The sequence below is a fragment of the Uloborus diversus genome, chromosome 1 (assembly GCF_026930045.1).
Source record: "Uloborus diversus isolate 005 chromosome 1, Udiv.v.3.1, whole genome shotgun sequence".
NCBI classification, from domain to species: domain Eukaryota; kingdom Metazoa; phylum Arthropoda; class Arachnida; order Araneae; family Uloboridae; genus Uloborus; species Uloborus diversus.
Genome location: NC_072731.1, coordinates 85193353 through 85210526, shown reverse-complemented (window position 1 = coordinate 85210526; position 17174 = coordinate 85193353). Strand labels below are relative to the sequence as shown.

The following is a 17174-nucleotide window of genomic DNA, read 5'->3' as shown; positions in this document are numbered from 1 at the left end:
AAAAACTTTACTTCCAGAAACCACTTAGCATATGAATTTAAGAAACTATTAAAATTACTTTTAAAAACATGTGTATTTATGATAGTTCAAAATAATTTCAATTACTTTTTAGTTCTAAGTTTTCAAACAGCTGCAAGAATAACAAGTAATAGTGAAAGAATAGAAGTAATGCAGTTATTCTTAACTAATTGACATATTTATGCAAAACAGATGAAACCATTTGACAACCATTCATAGGGAGCTTTTCTCTAATCAAGAACATAGGTTTTAATGAATGAATACAGCATTTTAACAATAAAAAAATAAAGATATTTTCTTAAGTACACAACTCTATTTCAAATGATTTCAGTATGTAACGAGAAAAAAAATCTTAGATTGCTTTTGCAACAAACTTGGAAATGCAATGGAAAAAAAAAGGGGAAAAAAAGCAATTGGTTAATTGCAAAATATATAAAAGAATACAACTTCGTTATAAAATTAAAGAATCACTAAAGTCTGAAGAAAAGAAAACCTTTATAACCTGCGGTGACAACAAATAGCATAACGGCAAAAAACAAAGTTTTTTTAATTGAAAGTTCAATTTTAGCACTTAAATTAAAAACGCGAAGAAGTAATAACTTTTAAGCTTTTATAGTATTAATTAGAAACCAAAAATTTCTTCTTGAAATCGTGATTATAGTACCCTAATTACTTCGAGACAATGGAATCAAGGCAAAGGAGCTAAGGCATAATTGAAGGCTTCCTCTTTGCCTGTATGGTAGTTTATTTTACGTAGCATTGAAAGCATAAAAGGAAATTTCAAGCTAGGTAAAATAAACAACTAACATACACAAAAGCAATCTTAGGAAGTTCATCCTGTGGTTAAAAAGTAAGATTCAATACTTTGACGTTGAGGAAAAAAGATGCACAAATATGCGGCAGTGTATAATCGCACCTCATTAATTTAATTTTTTTTTTTCAACAGATAATTGGCGGAAAATGCGTATGGATTTAAGAGTACTTAATTTTGTTAAGCAAAAAAAAAAAATTTTTCTGCAAAAAATCAATTTTCCCTGATTTGTTGTAATTTTTTTCAAAATTCCCTGATATTTCCCTGACTTTTCCCTGATTAATAAAGTTCCCTGACTTTTCCCTGATCTGTCGCCACCCTGTCTTAAGGAAAAAGATTTTTAATGTATGCGCTGCACTCAACACTAAACTACTTAAAAGCACAAATCGTAGTAAAGGAAGCTGGAATAAAATGTGAATAAAAGAAATATTTTAAATTCTAGTTAGTATTTTTAATCAACATTAATAAAATATTTTTTAAAATCTCAATCTTGCACTTTTTTCCTTCTGCATCTGTCAATCGGCCATCGCTTTCAAGGGTTGATTTATCCGATCTCCAACGGCAAACGCATCTCTCCGCAATGCCAAACTCTCTGGTTGCATGACGATTTCCAGTTGATTGGCTTTGTTAATACTTTTAACTAACACAAACTATATTAAAAGCGAAATTAATGTGATGCAAAGCTTTGTTTGCATGTTAAAAACAGAAGATGAAAATATTTACTACATAAAATGTGAAAGAAAATATTTTGTTACCTTTTTCTTCATTGTAGCAAAGTTTCACCTTTTAAAACAGGAAAAAATTTACAATTTAATAATGAGTAATTGACAACCAAGACATATATCGCCGCCTCGCTGCTCGCTCGTGTTTTATGGAAATCGGTTAATGCAGGAACGATCCTGACAGATAAACGGGAGGCAACCCTATATTTTGGCGCTAAATGATATCATTCTCAGACTTGGCGACAAGGATTCTTCCTGTACCTCGTGTGGTTTAAAAAATGGCTTGAAGAATGTACGTAGTAATGAGTAATGTGTTAATGTATTTATTATGATGAGATTTTTACAATTAAATATGCATGAAAGTAAGTGAAACATTTTCTTGGATGTGACTATATTCAGTTGTATCTTTTTGTTTTTTTTTTATTTTAAAAAAGAGCATGTTCCTTTATTTATGCTTACTGTCTGACCACGGATTGTATGGAATGACAAACACCGTTTTACAGCCGGAAATGGATAAATTTATTATTTTTTACCGATGTTAGCTTTTGGAGAAGCAGAGTCTCATTCAAATGAGCGGAATACGCGCATCAAATTTTTACTTTTCCCCCTTATTCACATAGATTCGTTGATATGAACGTTTGAAAATTCCATGCAATCTGTGGTTGGACAGTACAACGGTCATGAAATTAAAAGCATGTATTAAGATTTATTATGGCTAGGCCTTAGGCTTTTTTCTAGATTATCATCCGTGCATCTGTACTTTCTATCCGGACAAAATTTCTATTTATTTATGTCATAATTAGACGTCTTTCAGATATCTAATATAGTATGGGAAATTGTTGTTAGACGTTAGCTTGCATAGGTGTGCATTAAGTAAACGTTTCTCGTTTGCTTGAGATTTTTGCTTCCCCCCCCCCTTGAATAATCGAAACTATTAGACTTCTTTTAATTTCCCGCCTAAATTAACGTACATTTCTTTAAGACGTCCTTAAGGATTCTTCCTGTAAGCGTGCATGTATTCACATCATTAAACGTTTATCCTTTGTGAAACATTTAGATGTTTCCTTTTCCTTGCATAATTAAAGTTACTGAGTTGCTTAATTATCCAAAATTAATCATTTTTCTCAGATGTGTTGACTTTTGTCAGAATTGTTCCTGTCAGCCTTTAGCGTGCGTAGACTTGCGTCAACTAAAAATCTGTTATCGTGAGTAAATTGATTAATTTCCTTCATTAAATAAAACCATATTGAAGTATAATTAATTTAATTACTGCCAGAATTAAATTTATTCCTGTCATCTATTCTTAAGGGCAGATTCCTCCTGTTAGCCATTAGCGTGAAAAGATGTGTTTCTAATAAACGCTATTGAAAATTGTACTGTAAAGCATTTTTGTTCCTTGAACAACTAGGAATATTTAGCAGCAAATTTAATTTTCTGCCAAAATTAACTTTCTTTCAGATATCAAGTCTTAAGTAAGGATTCTTTCTGTCTCCTGTGTAGTTGAGCATCAGATGACTTCATTCTGACATTTATTTTCTTTTCTTGTTGCATAATTGAAACTATTTAGGGCCATTCCTCCGTGACATGTGGGACAAAAATACGCTTAAATTTCATTAACATTACGTCATATCTCTTAATATTTTAATGAAACTGGGGTAAGCAATTTTTTTAATCTTTAAATTTGATACAAAGATACTTCTGAAACAATTTTGTTATTTAAATTGAAATTTATTTACATGCGTCACGTGCGGGAGATCTAAAGTCAACCTCTGGTAACTTGCTTGTGGATAAGCTAATGTTTTTGCTCTATTAATACAGCAATGACGAAACAAATTGCAGATTTTGAAAGCTATGGTTCCAATGTAAAGGAAACATATCTCATGAGTTTAGAAATAATTATTTAAACTATTGGAAAAAAAAATGTCTATTCCTATTCCATTGAAAATGGTCATTTTGTCCCGCACGTGACGGTTTCTGTATTTCATAAAAAAGAAATAATTTTTGAAGAAAGTTTTGGCTAAAGAAGTCACACATGCGTTTGTGATGTCTTAAGCAACAAAATTTTGTTCATTATTCTTTTAAATTATTATTTATTATGAAATATACGAAGCGTCACGTGCGGGAAAAAATTACCGTTTTCCGTTTAATAGCCCTTTAACTGTTCAATTTCCCGGCAAAATATTTCCTTCAAAAATTAACTCTGTAAAGGTTCTTCTTGTTAAGTCCCCTTCCCTTCAACCATCATATCTTTTCTTCTTGTAGAATATTCTCCCTATTAGCCTTCCCGGGTGTGCCAAAAATGAACATTTATTAATTTTCATATTCTTGGTGTCAGAAATCAGTATGCTGTTTAATTTGCTGTCAAAATTCATGTATTTTAGGTATTATTCTTATCCAGCATTATAGATGTGTAACAAATAGGTGTTTATCATGAGTAAAATACTTATTTCCTAATCCTTACATAATTGAAACTATTTAGCTGTTTAATTCATTACTTAAAATTATGTGCCAGATTTTTAATCTCTACTGAACTTTAAATTTGTCTAGCAACAAATGAAAGATTTTTGTAGTTTGCTAAGAGCTAAATTATTTAAGCATGAAACATTATTCTATTAAATTAGTAGGGCACCTGGTACATTTGTCAATAGAATCTGAAGTATAAGTTCACTTTTCAGTGAGCAGTCATTGTTAGAGCAATGATTGAAATCTTTGAGATTGTGGATTTTTCACTGGTCAGTCATCAGTTCCAAGTTCATCTGATGCACAAAATTCCTGCAGACATGTGTATAAAAATGCTTTATTTCAGTGTGCCCAAAGTTTAATGTTCTATTTGTATTATGAATACATTTTTCGCTTCTTGTATATTTTCAGAAGGGTTCCCCCATGTTAGTTTACCAAGATGTCAATTGTTTGATCCTGAATAGCGAGAAGATGGATGATTTCATGGAAACTTAAAGCACGACACTAGTTGAATTTAGACTTTGCATGACAGTTACTTTATTAAAGTCTGCTGCAAAGTCTTAATTTTGCTGGTAATAATGCTTTAACTGGACCTTTCAATGAACAAGAACAACCATTAGAATCTTTGAAATGCTGGGTCTATGCTTTGCAGTCAGAAATCAGTATTAAGTTCATCTGATGCACAAACTTCCTGTGGGATAAGTATAAAAATAATTATTTCAATGTGCCCAAAGTTGAATGTTCAATTTGTATTGTGAATTATGAATACATTTTTTGCTTATTGTATATTTTTCAGAAGGGTTCCTCCATGTTAGTTTACCAAGATGGCAATTGTTTGATCCTGAATAGCGAGAAGATGGATGATTTCATGGAAACTTAAAGCATGACACTAGTTGAATTTAGACTTTGCATGACAGTTACTTTATTAAAGTCTGCTACAAAGTCTTAATTTTGCTGGTAATAATGCTTTAACTGGACCTTTCAATGAACAAGAACAACCATTAGAATCTTTGAAATGCTGGGTCTATGCTTTGCAGTCAGAAATCAGTATTAAGTTCATCTGATGCACAAACTTCCTGTGGGATAAGTATAAAAATAATTATTTCAATGTGCCCAAAGTTGAATGTTCAATTTGTATTGTGAATTATGAATACATTTTTTGCTTATTGTATATTTTTCAGAAGGATTCCATGTTAGTTTACCAAGATGTCAATTGTTTGATCCTGAATAATGAGAAGATGGATGAGGTTATAGAAACTTAAAGCACACTAGTTGAATTTAGAACTTGCACAACAGTTACTTTATTAAAGTCTGCTGTGAAGTATTAATTTTGCTGGTAATAATGGTTTAAAACCAACTTGTTAAAATTCCAAGTGCATTCAACATCAGTCATATAATGTAGTCTAAATATATGATTCTTGTGTCTGATGTAATAAAAAGCATTTACAGAATTAATATAAAGGGATGTTGTCACTTAATTTATGACTAAAACCCTCTTTATAAATGCTAACATTTTTTAGGCTAATTTTCCTCAAGATAAAAAGTTTGGTTTGAACATTTTTACTTGGTCACAGATATATTTTATTTCTGGTACAATTATTTTGCTTAGAATTGTAACACAGCCGGCTTTAAAAAAAATCTGTATTCTATTTTAAAACAAATTCTTGCTGTTATCATACCAAGAATGAATATACTTCTCTAAGTTATTCCTGTAGTTAGCTCAGTACTCTAAAGTTTTTCCTGTTGCAAAAGTTTCATAAATGTCAAAAGAAAAACATTTATAAAACTTCTTTGGCATGCTGGCATTAAAACTTGGAGATCACTATCTGTAATTTTATGGTGTAAGAAATTAGGGGTATGAGGAAAGTAGAAATTAAGCAAAGTATTCTAGTGAGGGGAATCGAAAGAAAATGAGCATTAAATCAACATTGCATTTTAAGTAAAAGGTATCAGCAAAACTTAAGTGTATAATAGTAGTGGTATATATGCTTTATGTTATTGATATGTTTCAAAAATCCTGTCAAAGCAATGATATATAGTTTTTTCAATTATGTATTTAAATATTAAATTTCAAAGCTATAGTTAAAAGAGAAAATGATTGTCTTTCTTTGAGTCAAATATATTTTTCTTGTACTTTAATTTATTGTTTTCTACAAAAGCACTATATTAGTAGTTAATGGTAAAAATAATATAGTAGTTTGGTAACAAGTTTAGCATGATATGAGTCATTAGGCATGTATTTTCCGTGGGGATTTTAAAAAGATCATCCTTTCAAATTAACAGAGGAGTAATTTTAAGCTATATTCATATTTCGATGTCAAGAGCATTTGAGAAAGAGCATTAAAAATATTTGCACCATGTTGAATAAGTGCTGAAAAGCATGTGGAGACATTCCTCAATTTATCATACCATCCAATTTTTAAGAACGTTTTATTCTGGATTTGGTTATATGCTGTAATTGTGTGTTTCAGTGTTAGCATTTAAACAACACACATTACAATTATAAGTGGGTAATTTTGCTTCTACATTAAAATAAAACCACAGCATTATATTTAGCATATGCTTCACACTTAGCAGGTTTTATTTTATAATACAATCAATGTAATTGACGTTCGATTTTAACAAATTTACTGTAGTACATTCGTCCCTCGTATAACACGGTACTTGCACAACACGGTTTCGATATTACACAGTACGAAACTTCAATTTAATACTTCATGGTTTTGATATAACACGAAAGTTATCTTTAATAAAGAAGACATTTCTTTTTTGTTTAATACATTCTGTTAATGTTTGATAACTCTAATGAGGTTTTACTTTGTTTTTCATGAAACTTGGTTTCGATATATCACGATAGACATGCTTTGATTTACATTATTTCTAAGTCTCGTATAACACGGTTTCGATACAACACGATACATATTGACATAAATTTTACTATGTACATGATTAATTAGTGTAAAAAATATGTTAATAAGTTTTAAAAAGTCTCGTATAACACGATTTCGATACTACACGGAACGAATACGAGAGACGCCTGTATATTTACAAGAAAATTATCCAGCTTTATATATTAAATAGTTTTATTAAGAATTGTTATTTAACTTTATGTTTCACATAGAGTTTTATTGAGAGTTTGTCAAATTTTAATCTATTCAGAATTCTATCATGTATCATATGAAACACATTACTTGGAAAATTCTTTTCTATTTTAAACAAGTGTTATCGTTTTTTTTTTTTTTCTCCTTAATCCGTTTGCTATATGAACATTTTTCTGTATTAAACGTTTTTTTTTTTAATTACTAAAAAGTCATAGTTTTGATTTTTTTTTAAATTAAGGCTGTTTTGAGTGTACAGGCACCTGACAGGCTCGTCATTTCAAAAAAAAAAAAAAAAAAAAACCAAGGGAACGATGCGGAAAATACTCAGTTTCTATTGCAGGAGAAAATCAAGAGTAGGGAATTTTTAAACGGGGAGGGGGGGGGGGGTACATACCTAGTCACGTTAATGTCTGTTAATCATGGAGTAGGAGAGGGTAGGAATTTTTTTAGTTTGTCAGTTTGAACATACATTTGCCCTTTGTATACTTATATGCACATATTATATAAATTGGGCTAAGTAAATAACTTAATGAAGTAGTAACTTTCTCCTTGCCTTTTCGCTGCAATGAATTAATAAATAATAGTTTAACGTATCAAATCGGTGGGTAGCCTTAAGTCCAGGTAGGTTTGCGTTTTCTTTGAAGTGGAAGGGGGGGGGGGGAATTCTAACATATTCTCTATTCGGGGGGCAGCACAATCAGAAATATTTTTCTGCGGTCCTTCATTTCGAAATTTGACATGGAAGGAGGGGGGGGGGTGCACTCAATGGGATTGACTTGGAGAAAACAACGAAAAACACGCCCGCTATCCACTTATAACTAATAAAAAGCATTATTTTTCTAAAGTAAGGGGGACTTTCGTCCACGTGGAGGGGGGGGGGGCAAGTGGGGGCTCAAGCCCCACCTTGAAAATTAGAACTTCCTTGCTTTTAGTGCTTTTTTTCTAGCAAGAAAGTAAAAACATTTCTCCAGCCATTAATGAATAAATTATTAAAAGTGTCAAATTTTAATAACTCTAATCTGTACTGAAATCGGTTTCTATGCGGAAAGTATCTTACTAAACCATGGAAAAAATATCTGATCCCCTCCCCCTTTAAAATTTTGCTTATGGGCGCCCATGCCCCGAACCCCCTAAATGACGACGGACTTACTTGTGGGTCATTAGCAATCTTCGTGTTTTCATAAGCACTCAAGGATTAGTGAGAATTGCTTGAGACTCAATGAAGGTGCTCCCCCCCCCCTCCCAAAGCCCAATATCTAAGGTTGTGCTTCTGTTTTTGGGCGTCCACTGATGTCCTGTGAATTTCTTCATTTGCAAGGAAGTACTACTTTTGCTATTTACTCACGTTCTCAATAAGTCATACATATCATTTTATTACCAATCTCTGAACTCTCAATATTTATTGCCACAGTATCCAACTATTTATTGCTGCTTTTTCCAAAGCTTATGCATAACGGCATGGGGTTGGAAAAGCGATATACAGTTCATTTTGACACAAACGTTAATATTGTTTCTCTTGAAAGTTGCGTATGCTGTATCCATTTTACAAAAAAAGAAAAGAAAATATTAAAATTTTTAATGAACCATTTCTAATGAAAAATGTTACAACTATTATTTTGCAGAAAAAGTTTGCAAAATTACTGCATCTAGGGGTTCCCTCCCTCCATAATAAGACCCCATAACAGAGAAAATACCACTCGAAATACCCCCCCCCCCCATAACAATTTCGATGGTGCAGTGCGCCATGATCTCCCCAAGGTGGGTACCCCTCTCTGCATCTATATGTTTCGTAGTTATCCCCTCCCCCCAATCGGGAGCAGCACCCAGGATACCCCTTAAAATTTCTATGGTACGGTTTGTGCCACGATCCCCCTTGAGTGGGCACTCAAGGGGGTCAATTAATATGTTATCATAATTAAGGTAGTTAGTACAACGAGGGGGCCTCCGTAGCTCTGTGGTAGAAGCTTCGTCTTCCAAGCCGAAGATCGTGGGTTCGATTCCCGCCTGTGCCTTTAGTGTTATTTCCTTCTCTAGTGTTGTAAATCTTTCCTGTGTGTGTCCGGAGGCAAGGCGCTTGGCACGCAGTCCTCTATCTATGTGAAGCTGTCTAGCTTCTAAATAAATAGATAAATAAAGTGCAACGAGTGGGACTTCAGAGCAGACAGCATGATTGAAATTTTTAGGGAGAGGAGGGCTTGCTAAAAGTTGTCTTTGTCGTTTTTAGGGGATCTCATTTTGGGGATGCATTTGAGGGGAGGGGACGTCATTGTTCTTGAGGGTAAAGAGGAGCATCTCTGATTTAGGAAAGATTTTTTTTGGTGCAAATGGAATTTCCATAAAAAATGCGGAAAAACTGTAACGTCATTTAGTTTGTTTTATTATAATTCAAAATATATAACTTTAGAATACAGAACGAACCAGTTTATTTTCTTAAACTAATTTGCATTTAATGATGTTTACCATTCTTGAAAATACCAAATACATGAAAAAAAGTACTTAAAATCGGAAAGAACATACTCCTTCAGGAAGTGTTTCCAAAAAGGAAAAATAAACTGCAACTGTATTGCTTATGGTATCGCACTTTTTTTGGCATCATGTTCGTCATGTTGATAAGAACTCGCCTTGAAATAGATGAAGTCGCCAATATGGTAACCATGGACCCAGGATCGTTCCTGCATTGACCGACGTGTCTGTTTTATTTTTCTGTCACGTGAAGTTTATCTACTGCCAACTTTTAGAAACTAATAATGTCATATTAACATCGGCTGGCAGACATGTGACGTCACAAAACAGAGGAAAATACACAGAGTCCCCCCCCCCCCCCAGCACAACAACGAAAAATCCGATCCAAAATGGCTAAACTTAAGCTGATTAGCGGCTATAAAGATGTTCTGTATAAATAATATATAGCGGCTTCAAGATGTTCGCAACATGGCCCCCACTGAATAATGATCTTTAAAATAATTTATATGGCAACAGTAAACTACAACGAGCGAAAAAAAAGTAAACAGAAAATTGTTGTTGTTGCGAAACTGCACTCGAAATCTGAGGTGTTAATCGCTTTCATATTGCACTTTCAATCTATCGCCTTACAAAAACGATGGCTGGAAATATTGCCGCAGGTTCTTTATTTATTCGTTTGATGTCTGCATCTGTTGCGGCTGCTAATCATGCTGGTAAAATTATTAGAGATATATTAAAAAAAGGAGATTTAGGAATCGTAGAAAAGGTATATTGTATTTTTTTTTTTTTTTCCGATAACTAGGAAGTATAAGATGTTAACGATACGTGTATAAGAAGTTTAAGATGTAGGTAGTTTATTCTTACCTCCAGTTTTTATAGGCAAAATTTCTCAACGAAACTTTCTGCAAAATTTTTTTTTTCGTGGTTGACTGCTTATCTGTGTCACACTGTAGATTGCTTTAATGATACATATGATTTGTCTCTGTGATCTTAAGTAATTAAACACATTTAGTTATGAAGTGTTTTTGGTTGAAATGTTAAAGGCCTGGAATAAATAAATAAAGATAACGAACTACTTCGATTTTATCTCCATGTAGTTTTACAAAAACATAGTTGGTCTGCCTTTTATATTTGTGTAAAAAAATTTATTTAGCAAACTTGGATTACATTAAAAAAAAAAAAGAAAAAACAATAAATTGCAAATTAATCTGTAATTTATCTCATGAGCTATGCTAGTTACTTTGCATTAATTGAGCTTTACATTTTCCAACAACATGGAAACTTTATGAAAACATTATTTAGTTTTTCAAAAAAGAAAAAGAAAACACTTAGTTCAAACTAGTGGGCATAATCGAGTTCTCATAATCGGATCGCATACTGCATCTTTGAAATTCTTAATGGATGTTAGACTTTTTTTAGGGAGTACCCTTCTTGATGGGGGGAGGGGGGATCCGCCAGGGTGAAGAGGTGCCCAGCACATTTGAGGAATAGATACCGCTGTGATCTAAATAGTGTTATGAGTATTGTGCACGTTGCGGACATGACATTGCAAACTTAGATTAACCATAACTCCGCAAAAAGCTGAACAATATAAATGCTTTTTCTTCTTGTGAAATCAGAACAAAATACACTTCATACAGCAGAGAATATTTAAGCACTAAAATAAGTTTAAACTCCTCTAAAAAAAATTACAGGGCTGAGGACATGACGCAGAAAACGTGGCATTTGGAGTCCTGACGCATATGGCAAATTCTCTGAATTTTATCAGTAGATTAGAACTTTTTTTATGCTACAAGTTCAGTGTATGTTTACCTAAAGGGAATGAAAAGTTTTTAAACGAAAGTGAAAGGATTTTGCAGAGAATTAGCTAATTAAAATTAATCAGTGTCTTGTGGACATGACAAAAAGTTCACCTCTGGGTTTTCTGCTTCCTGACATTTTTCTTAGACATTCATCAATTCCTACATTATATATTTCTAAATATAGCTTAAATATTTTATAATTTCTGATATATTGATGTATTTTTTTATTTTTAATTACTTAAAACATTTAAAATTAGTTTTTATGAAATTTTGACATTTTAATAATTTATAAGCAAACAAATGTTGGTATAGCCATATTAGAATTTATTAATTATATCATTTATCTTTAAAGCAATTTTTGTGTCATATGAAAATAAACATTCAGAATGGTCAGGTGAAAAATCACGTAAAAGTAGATTATTATGTGTCAACTGAAATTGTTTCATATTGTGGCATTTCTAACTACTTGAAATTGTCTAACTACTTGAATTGCTATTAGCCTGAAGTGATGCTTAAGTGTTGTGCTTTCCTCATTTACTGAAGTTATATGGCCAGTGCACCAAATTTTTGATGATTCTTTGCTAATAATGCTGGGAAATGGTGGGAGTGTCGGGACAGCTATCCTGAAATTTTTTTGAAATTGAGTTCCTACAGCACAACTTTTAACAATATTTTTTTTTTTTATGCAGGGCATTTGGTAACTCTAGCGAGGAAAGGTTTGGAAACTGAAAACCAAAAATTGTAGGACATCTTTTATGATGTCTTGACATAGATGGGGTTTAACCATTCTTCTCTAAAAAGGTTTCAAAATTGAAAACTTAAATTTACACAATTGGAAACCATCTCTGATGACATTACGAGAAAGAATAGGGTTCAGTAACTCTCTTCCTTAGTTGTTTTGTAATTGAAGTCATAAAAACAAAATTTTGGACGATTTTAATAATGTTGGAGAAGGACTGCAATTCATGCATTATATATTTCTATATATAGCCTAAATATTTTATAATTTCTAATATATTGACGTATTTTTTTTTAATTTTTAATTACTTAAAACATTTAAAATTAGTTTTTATGAAATGTCAACATTTTAAGGATTTATAAGCAAGCAAAAATAGGTACTGCTATATTAAAATTTATTAATTATATCATTTATCTTTAAAGCAATTTTTGTGTCACATGAATACACATTCAGAATGGTCAGGTGAAAAATCATGTAAAAGTAGATTATTATGTGTCAACTGAAATAATTTCATATTGTGGCATTTCTAACTACTTGAACTGCTATTAGCCTGAAATGATGCTTAAGTGTCATGCTTTCCTCATTTTCTGAAATTATATGGCCAGGGCATTATCTTTCTTCAAAAACAATTTTGGGAGTCAACATTGAAGACACATGAGGCAATGTAGAATCATGAGAATGCTTTGATAGCATTTTAGAAAAAAAATGCGGCCTGATACATATGTTTTGGAATTTAAAAATTAAGAATTTAAAGAGTTTCTACTGAAAGTGATGGTATCGGCCAAACAAATGCATCAATTTCACATTAGGTTTAGGTGTCAAAATGATCATTTTCTTCGTATTACGGTCCACTCCTGCTACAACGCGATTCGACTTACGCGAAATGGCTACAACATGAATTTTTTCCAAGTGACGAATTTTAGAGCTAACGCGAAATTTTCGTCCAAAACATGAATTTTTTTGGAAGGAAGTATCAGCTTCGTTATTGGCAACAAAATATTTATTTCGTAAATGTTGTTACATCCCTTTAAGCATCACTGACAGCGAAAGTTCTCACACCAAACTAATCTACGCATTGCGTTGTTAGAGCATCAAAAAACCACTCAGCATCTTTCATTTATTCATTTTTTTCATTCTAAATATTAAAGTGTATGAAATTTCTGGCACCTCAGTGGCACCTTTATCTAAAATTTGTGAAGATGGGAAGAAAAAGAAAGTTTCTGATTTAAAAAAAAAAGCTTAGATTCTTGATGTGCTTGAACAACTACAAAGCGTCGACGGTAGCACGACATTAATATGAGTGAATCTTCCATCGTAAAATTAAAAGTCAAAACAAAAAGATATCCGTAAAAGTTCAGAACTTTGTTTCAATATTGAAGCTTGCAGAGCAGTCTAGCAAAGTAAATATTATTAAAATAGAAGCTGCTCTTGTATTGTGGATTAAAGAGATAAGAAAGAGGGGCTGTTGCCCCAAATTGAAATGTTATAAACGAAAAGGCGAAGCAACCGTATTTAAAAATGCATTAGATGAGAATAACGATCTGATCAGGGAGCATAAATCATCATTATCTTCATTTTTTAACTCATAAATATTATTGCTGTATCTACTGTTCAGTACTATTATAGTTCAGCATTTTATTATTAATACATACTTTGCGCACCGTGTTGTTTTATTTTATGTCTATATCTCCCATTCATTTTGAGCATTTAAAATATTTCATGTTGAATAAAAGTTTTTTTAATTTTTTAAATACGGTAGAAGTTCATTTCTTTATTTAAAAAATTGTAGTGTGTACTTAAGGAATTTTTTTAAGCAGTTTGAGGGGTGTTTATAAGTGTTTAAAAGAATTTGGTATGCTTTAAAAAAATGTTTTACATATATTTTTCCACAACGCGAAATTTCAACTTACGCCAGATGTCTTGGAACGCATCCTTTACGTAATTCGGGACTCAACTGTACATGACTATAACACAGTAAACAGATAGAAAAATTGCAATTTTAAAGAAAATGCACAAATTAATTTCAACACTGCAACAAAAAGTTGAAAATTTTAAACAAAAAAGATAACATTTTCTTCTACAAGCATCTCATATTAAAACGTAAAAGCTAATTATGCAGGTTTTTTTTAAATTAGGGATGCACCGGATAGTGATTTTGCTGGATACCGGATATCCGATGCCCCCTTACCTGCCGGATTCAGATATCCGAGCCGGATATCCAGCATTTCGATTGCATTGCATGTTCGCATATTTTTCTACAACGCCGTTTCAAAACAATAAATCAAACTTGTTCCACATATCATTTCTTTAAAAACATGTTAAGTACATTCAAATGTACTTTTTTAGAGCCTCTATATTTTAATTTAGGAATTGTGCTATATATAAAATGAAACATTAAAGTATTGTTTTATTTTGACAGATTTTTTCGAAAGAGATAAACTTTCGGCAAAAATTAATTCTGTATGTAATGTACACATGGTTTAAACTTTTAATTATTCATAGTTGAAATCTTAAAGGTCGTATAATGAGTCGTATTTGTTATTAGATTTGCATGACATGTAGAAATTTTTTTAAACTTCATCATAAAGTAATACATTTTCTTGTTTCCAATTTAGAAATAACAAAAAATAAAACTGTGCTTTGAAATCATTTTTATTACAGGTAATACATGTGTAAAATTTTTCTAACTTACAAGTTAAAAAAGAAAATATTAAAACAGGGCCAGTTTGACTCAAAAAATAAATAAACTTAAATAATCAACTTAAAATTTTACTTTAATTCCAGAAATTAAAGTACATTTTCTCTAAAGATGCAAATTAGCATCTTAAATACAGGGGTACCCCCCCCCTAAGAGCAAGGGCCCACCCCCTAAAAACCATAAATACCCCCCAAATAGAAATCCCCCCCCCCCAAAAAGAGAAAATACCCCTAAAACACCCCCCCCCCCCTAGCTGGGCAACCCAGTTAACAAATTAATAAACTTATGCTAAAATAATCAACTAAAAATTTTAATTTAATTTCAGAAAAGAAAGATTCACTCTCTCTAAAGATGCAAATTAGCATCTTAAATACAGGGGTGCCCCCCCTAAGAGCAAGAGCCCACCCCCTAAAAACCATAAATACCCCCCCCCACTCCAAATAGAAAACCCCCCAAAAGAGAAAAATACCCCTAAAACATCCCCCCTAGGTGGGCACCCCAGTTAACAAATTAATAAACTTATGCTAAAATAATTCACTGAAAATTTTACTTTAATTCCAGAAAACAAAGGTTCACTCTCTTAAAAGATGCAAATTAACATCTTAAATACAGTATTAAGAGTCATTCTCAACGCTTTCACTTTTTAACAACAAATTAATAAACTTAGGCTTAAATAATCAACTTAAAATTTCCCTTTAATTCCAGAAAATAACGATTCACATTATGAAACAATTAATGAAACATTAGTACCTACTTATATATTTTAGAAGTTCTAGCCTTTGCTTTAGGTTCATCTAACTTCCACATTCTGTTCATCTGTATCAGTGACTCCAATGTTAGCTGATTTAATTTGTTCTTTGCTGTTCCTGGATCATTTACATTTTCATCATCTTTGCTAGAACTGCTAGCACCTTTTAGGTTTTTATAAATCGCGCCATGCTTGAACTGAAGATGATTCCATAATGGCTTTGTTGAATATGATTTTACGGTTTTACCACGTGTAATAAAAATTTCCAAATTTTGTTTCGAGCACACTTTGCGCAATGCTTTTTTTTCTTCATTTATACAAACTGTAAAATATTCCCAAATCGGCGATTTAAATTGCGCCATTAGTAAATGTTTAGGCGGCAAGCGATCTCTTCTAAATCTGAAGAAAGTGATCCTAGCTTTAGTATATATGAGCATAGGCGGATTTATGCCAAAAGTTTTGGGGGTGCAACAGTAGCGGGGATCTGGAGGGAGGGGGGATATTCCTGGAGTAAGAAGGCAGTGTCGAAATCAGAAAGTAATTTTAGGGCGGCGCGCACTTTTAAGTCTAAAAAACTCGATGTAAACCATATTTAGTAATATTAGGGGATTGGCAGTTCTTAACATTTCAAACTGCAGGAAGTCTTCAACGAAAGTCGATGTTGTTAGAAGCAATGGGTGAATTCAGCTTCTGGTTTGGAAAGGCATTTACGCCCCAGAAAAAAATTGCAATAGTAGTTTTGAAAACGCAGTTTTACAGTTCTTGGTGATATTTTAGGGGCGAGAAAGGTACGTGGGCTCCAAGGCTATTTTTAGAAATTTAAGTCTTATAAATGTGATTATAGTCCATATTTATAGTTTGAGTTAGGAATGATACTTATGGACTGTCTCCAATCGATTTTTTGAAAAACAGATAGAAATACGTCCCCCCCCCAAACTACCTCTTTAATTTTTCATAATTGAAGTTCCAAAAACGCTATGGTGGACAAGTTTTGATGCTGTTACCAGACGGGGTGTTCTGGAGCTCTTCCCTGGAAAAGTTTTGACATTGAAGTCCTAAAAATGAAGTTCTTATGCAATACTCCATGGTATTAAAAAAAGGATTCTCCTACTAAATATTACGAAATAGAAGTTTTAAAAACCAAAACATTAATAATCTTTTGATAATATTAGAGAAAGGGGGTCGGAGACCGTTGTTCGAATATTTTCCAAAATTAAAGTCTTAAACACAAGAGTGTAAGACCATATTTGGTAATGTTTGGGACACTGCAGTTTTTCAAAACTGAAGCTCCAAAAGGGCAATTTTAAATGATTTTCAATGTTTTTAGGTGATTAGAGGATCTTTCTTGGAAATTTTGCGAAATTGAAGCCCAATAAACGAACTTTGAGATGCTCTGTAATAACTTCGGCTGGAGAGAGGCTTCGGAGAAGAAAAATTTTCAGCACTATTAGAAAAAATTAAAACGAAATAGAAAAAATGAAAACGAAATTTTAAAAAATGAAAAATGAAAAAAACAGGGAGGAGATATGAAAGAAAGAGGATTGTGCGAGGAGGGGGGGGGAGGCACACAATTCGTTTTAAGATTTTTTCCCAGCATTCTTTTTTTTTCTTA

General features: G+C 32.4%; 2 protein-coding genes across 2 annotated transcripts in view; one reads left to right on the top strand and one right to left on the bottom strand.

Moving 5' to 3' along the window:
- Positions 1-9838, bottom strand: part of LOC129230806 (ras-related GTP-binding protein A-like) — a 104478-nt gene extending 94640 nt beyond the window's left edge. The window contains 2 exon segments of the mRNA XM_054865197.1: positions 1585-1693; positions 9803-9838. Of these exon segments, the coding sequence (XP_054721172.1) occupies positions 1585-1596 (12 nt within the window). The 5' untranslated portion in view covers positions 1597-1693; positions 9803-9838.
- A 180-nt stretch (positions 9839-10018) lies between these two features.
- Positions 10019-17174, top strand: part of LOC129230790 (3'(2'),5'-bisphosphate nucleotidase 1-like) — a 123731-nt gene continuing 116575 nt past the window's right edge. Inside the window, 1 exon segment of the mRNA XM_054865196.1 lies at positions 10019-10341. Coding sequence (XP_054721171.1) covers positions 10213-10341 — 129 coding nt within the window. The 5' untranslated portion in view covers positions 10019-10212.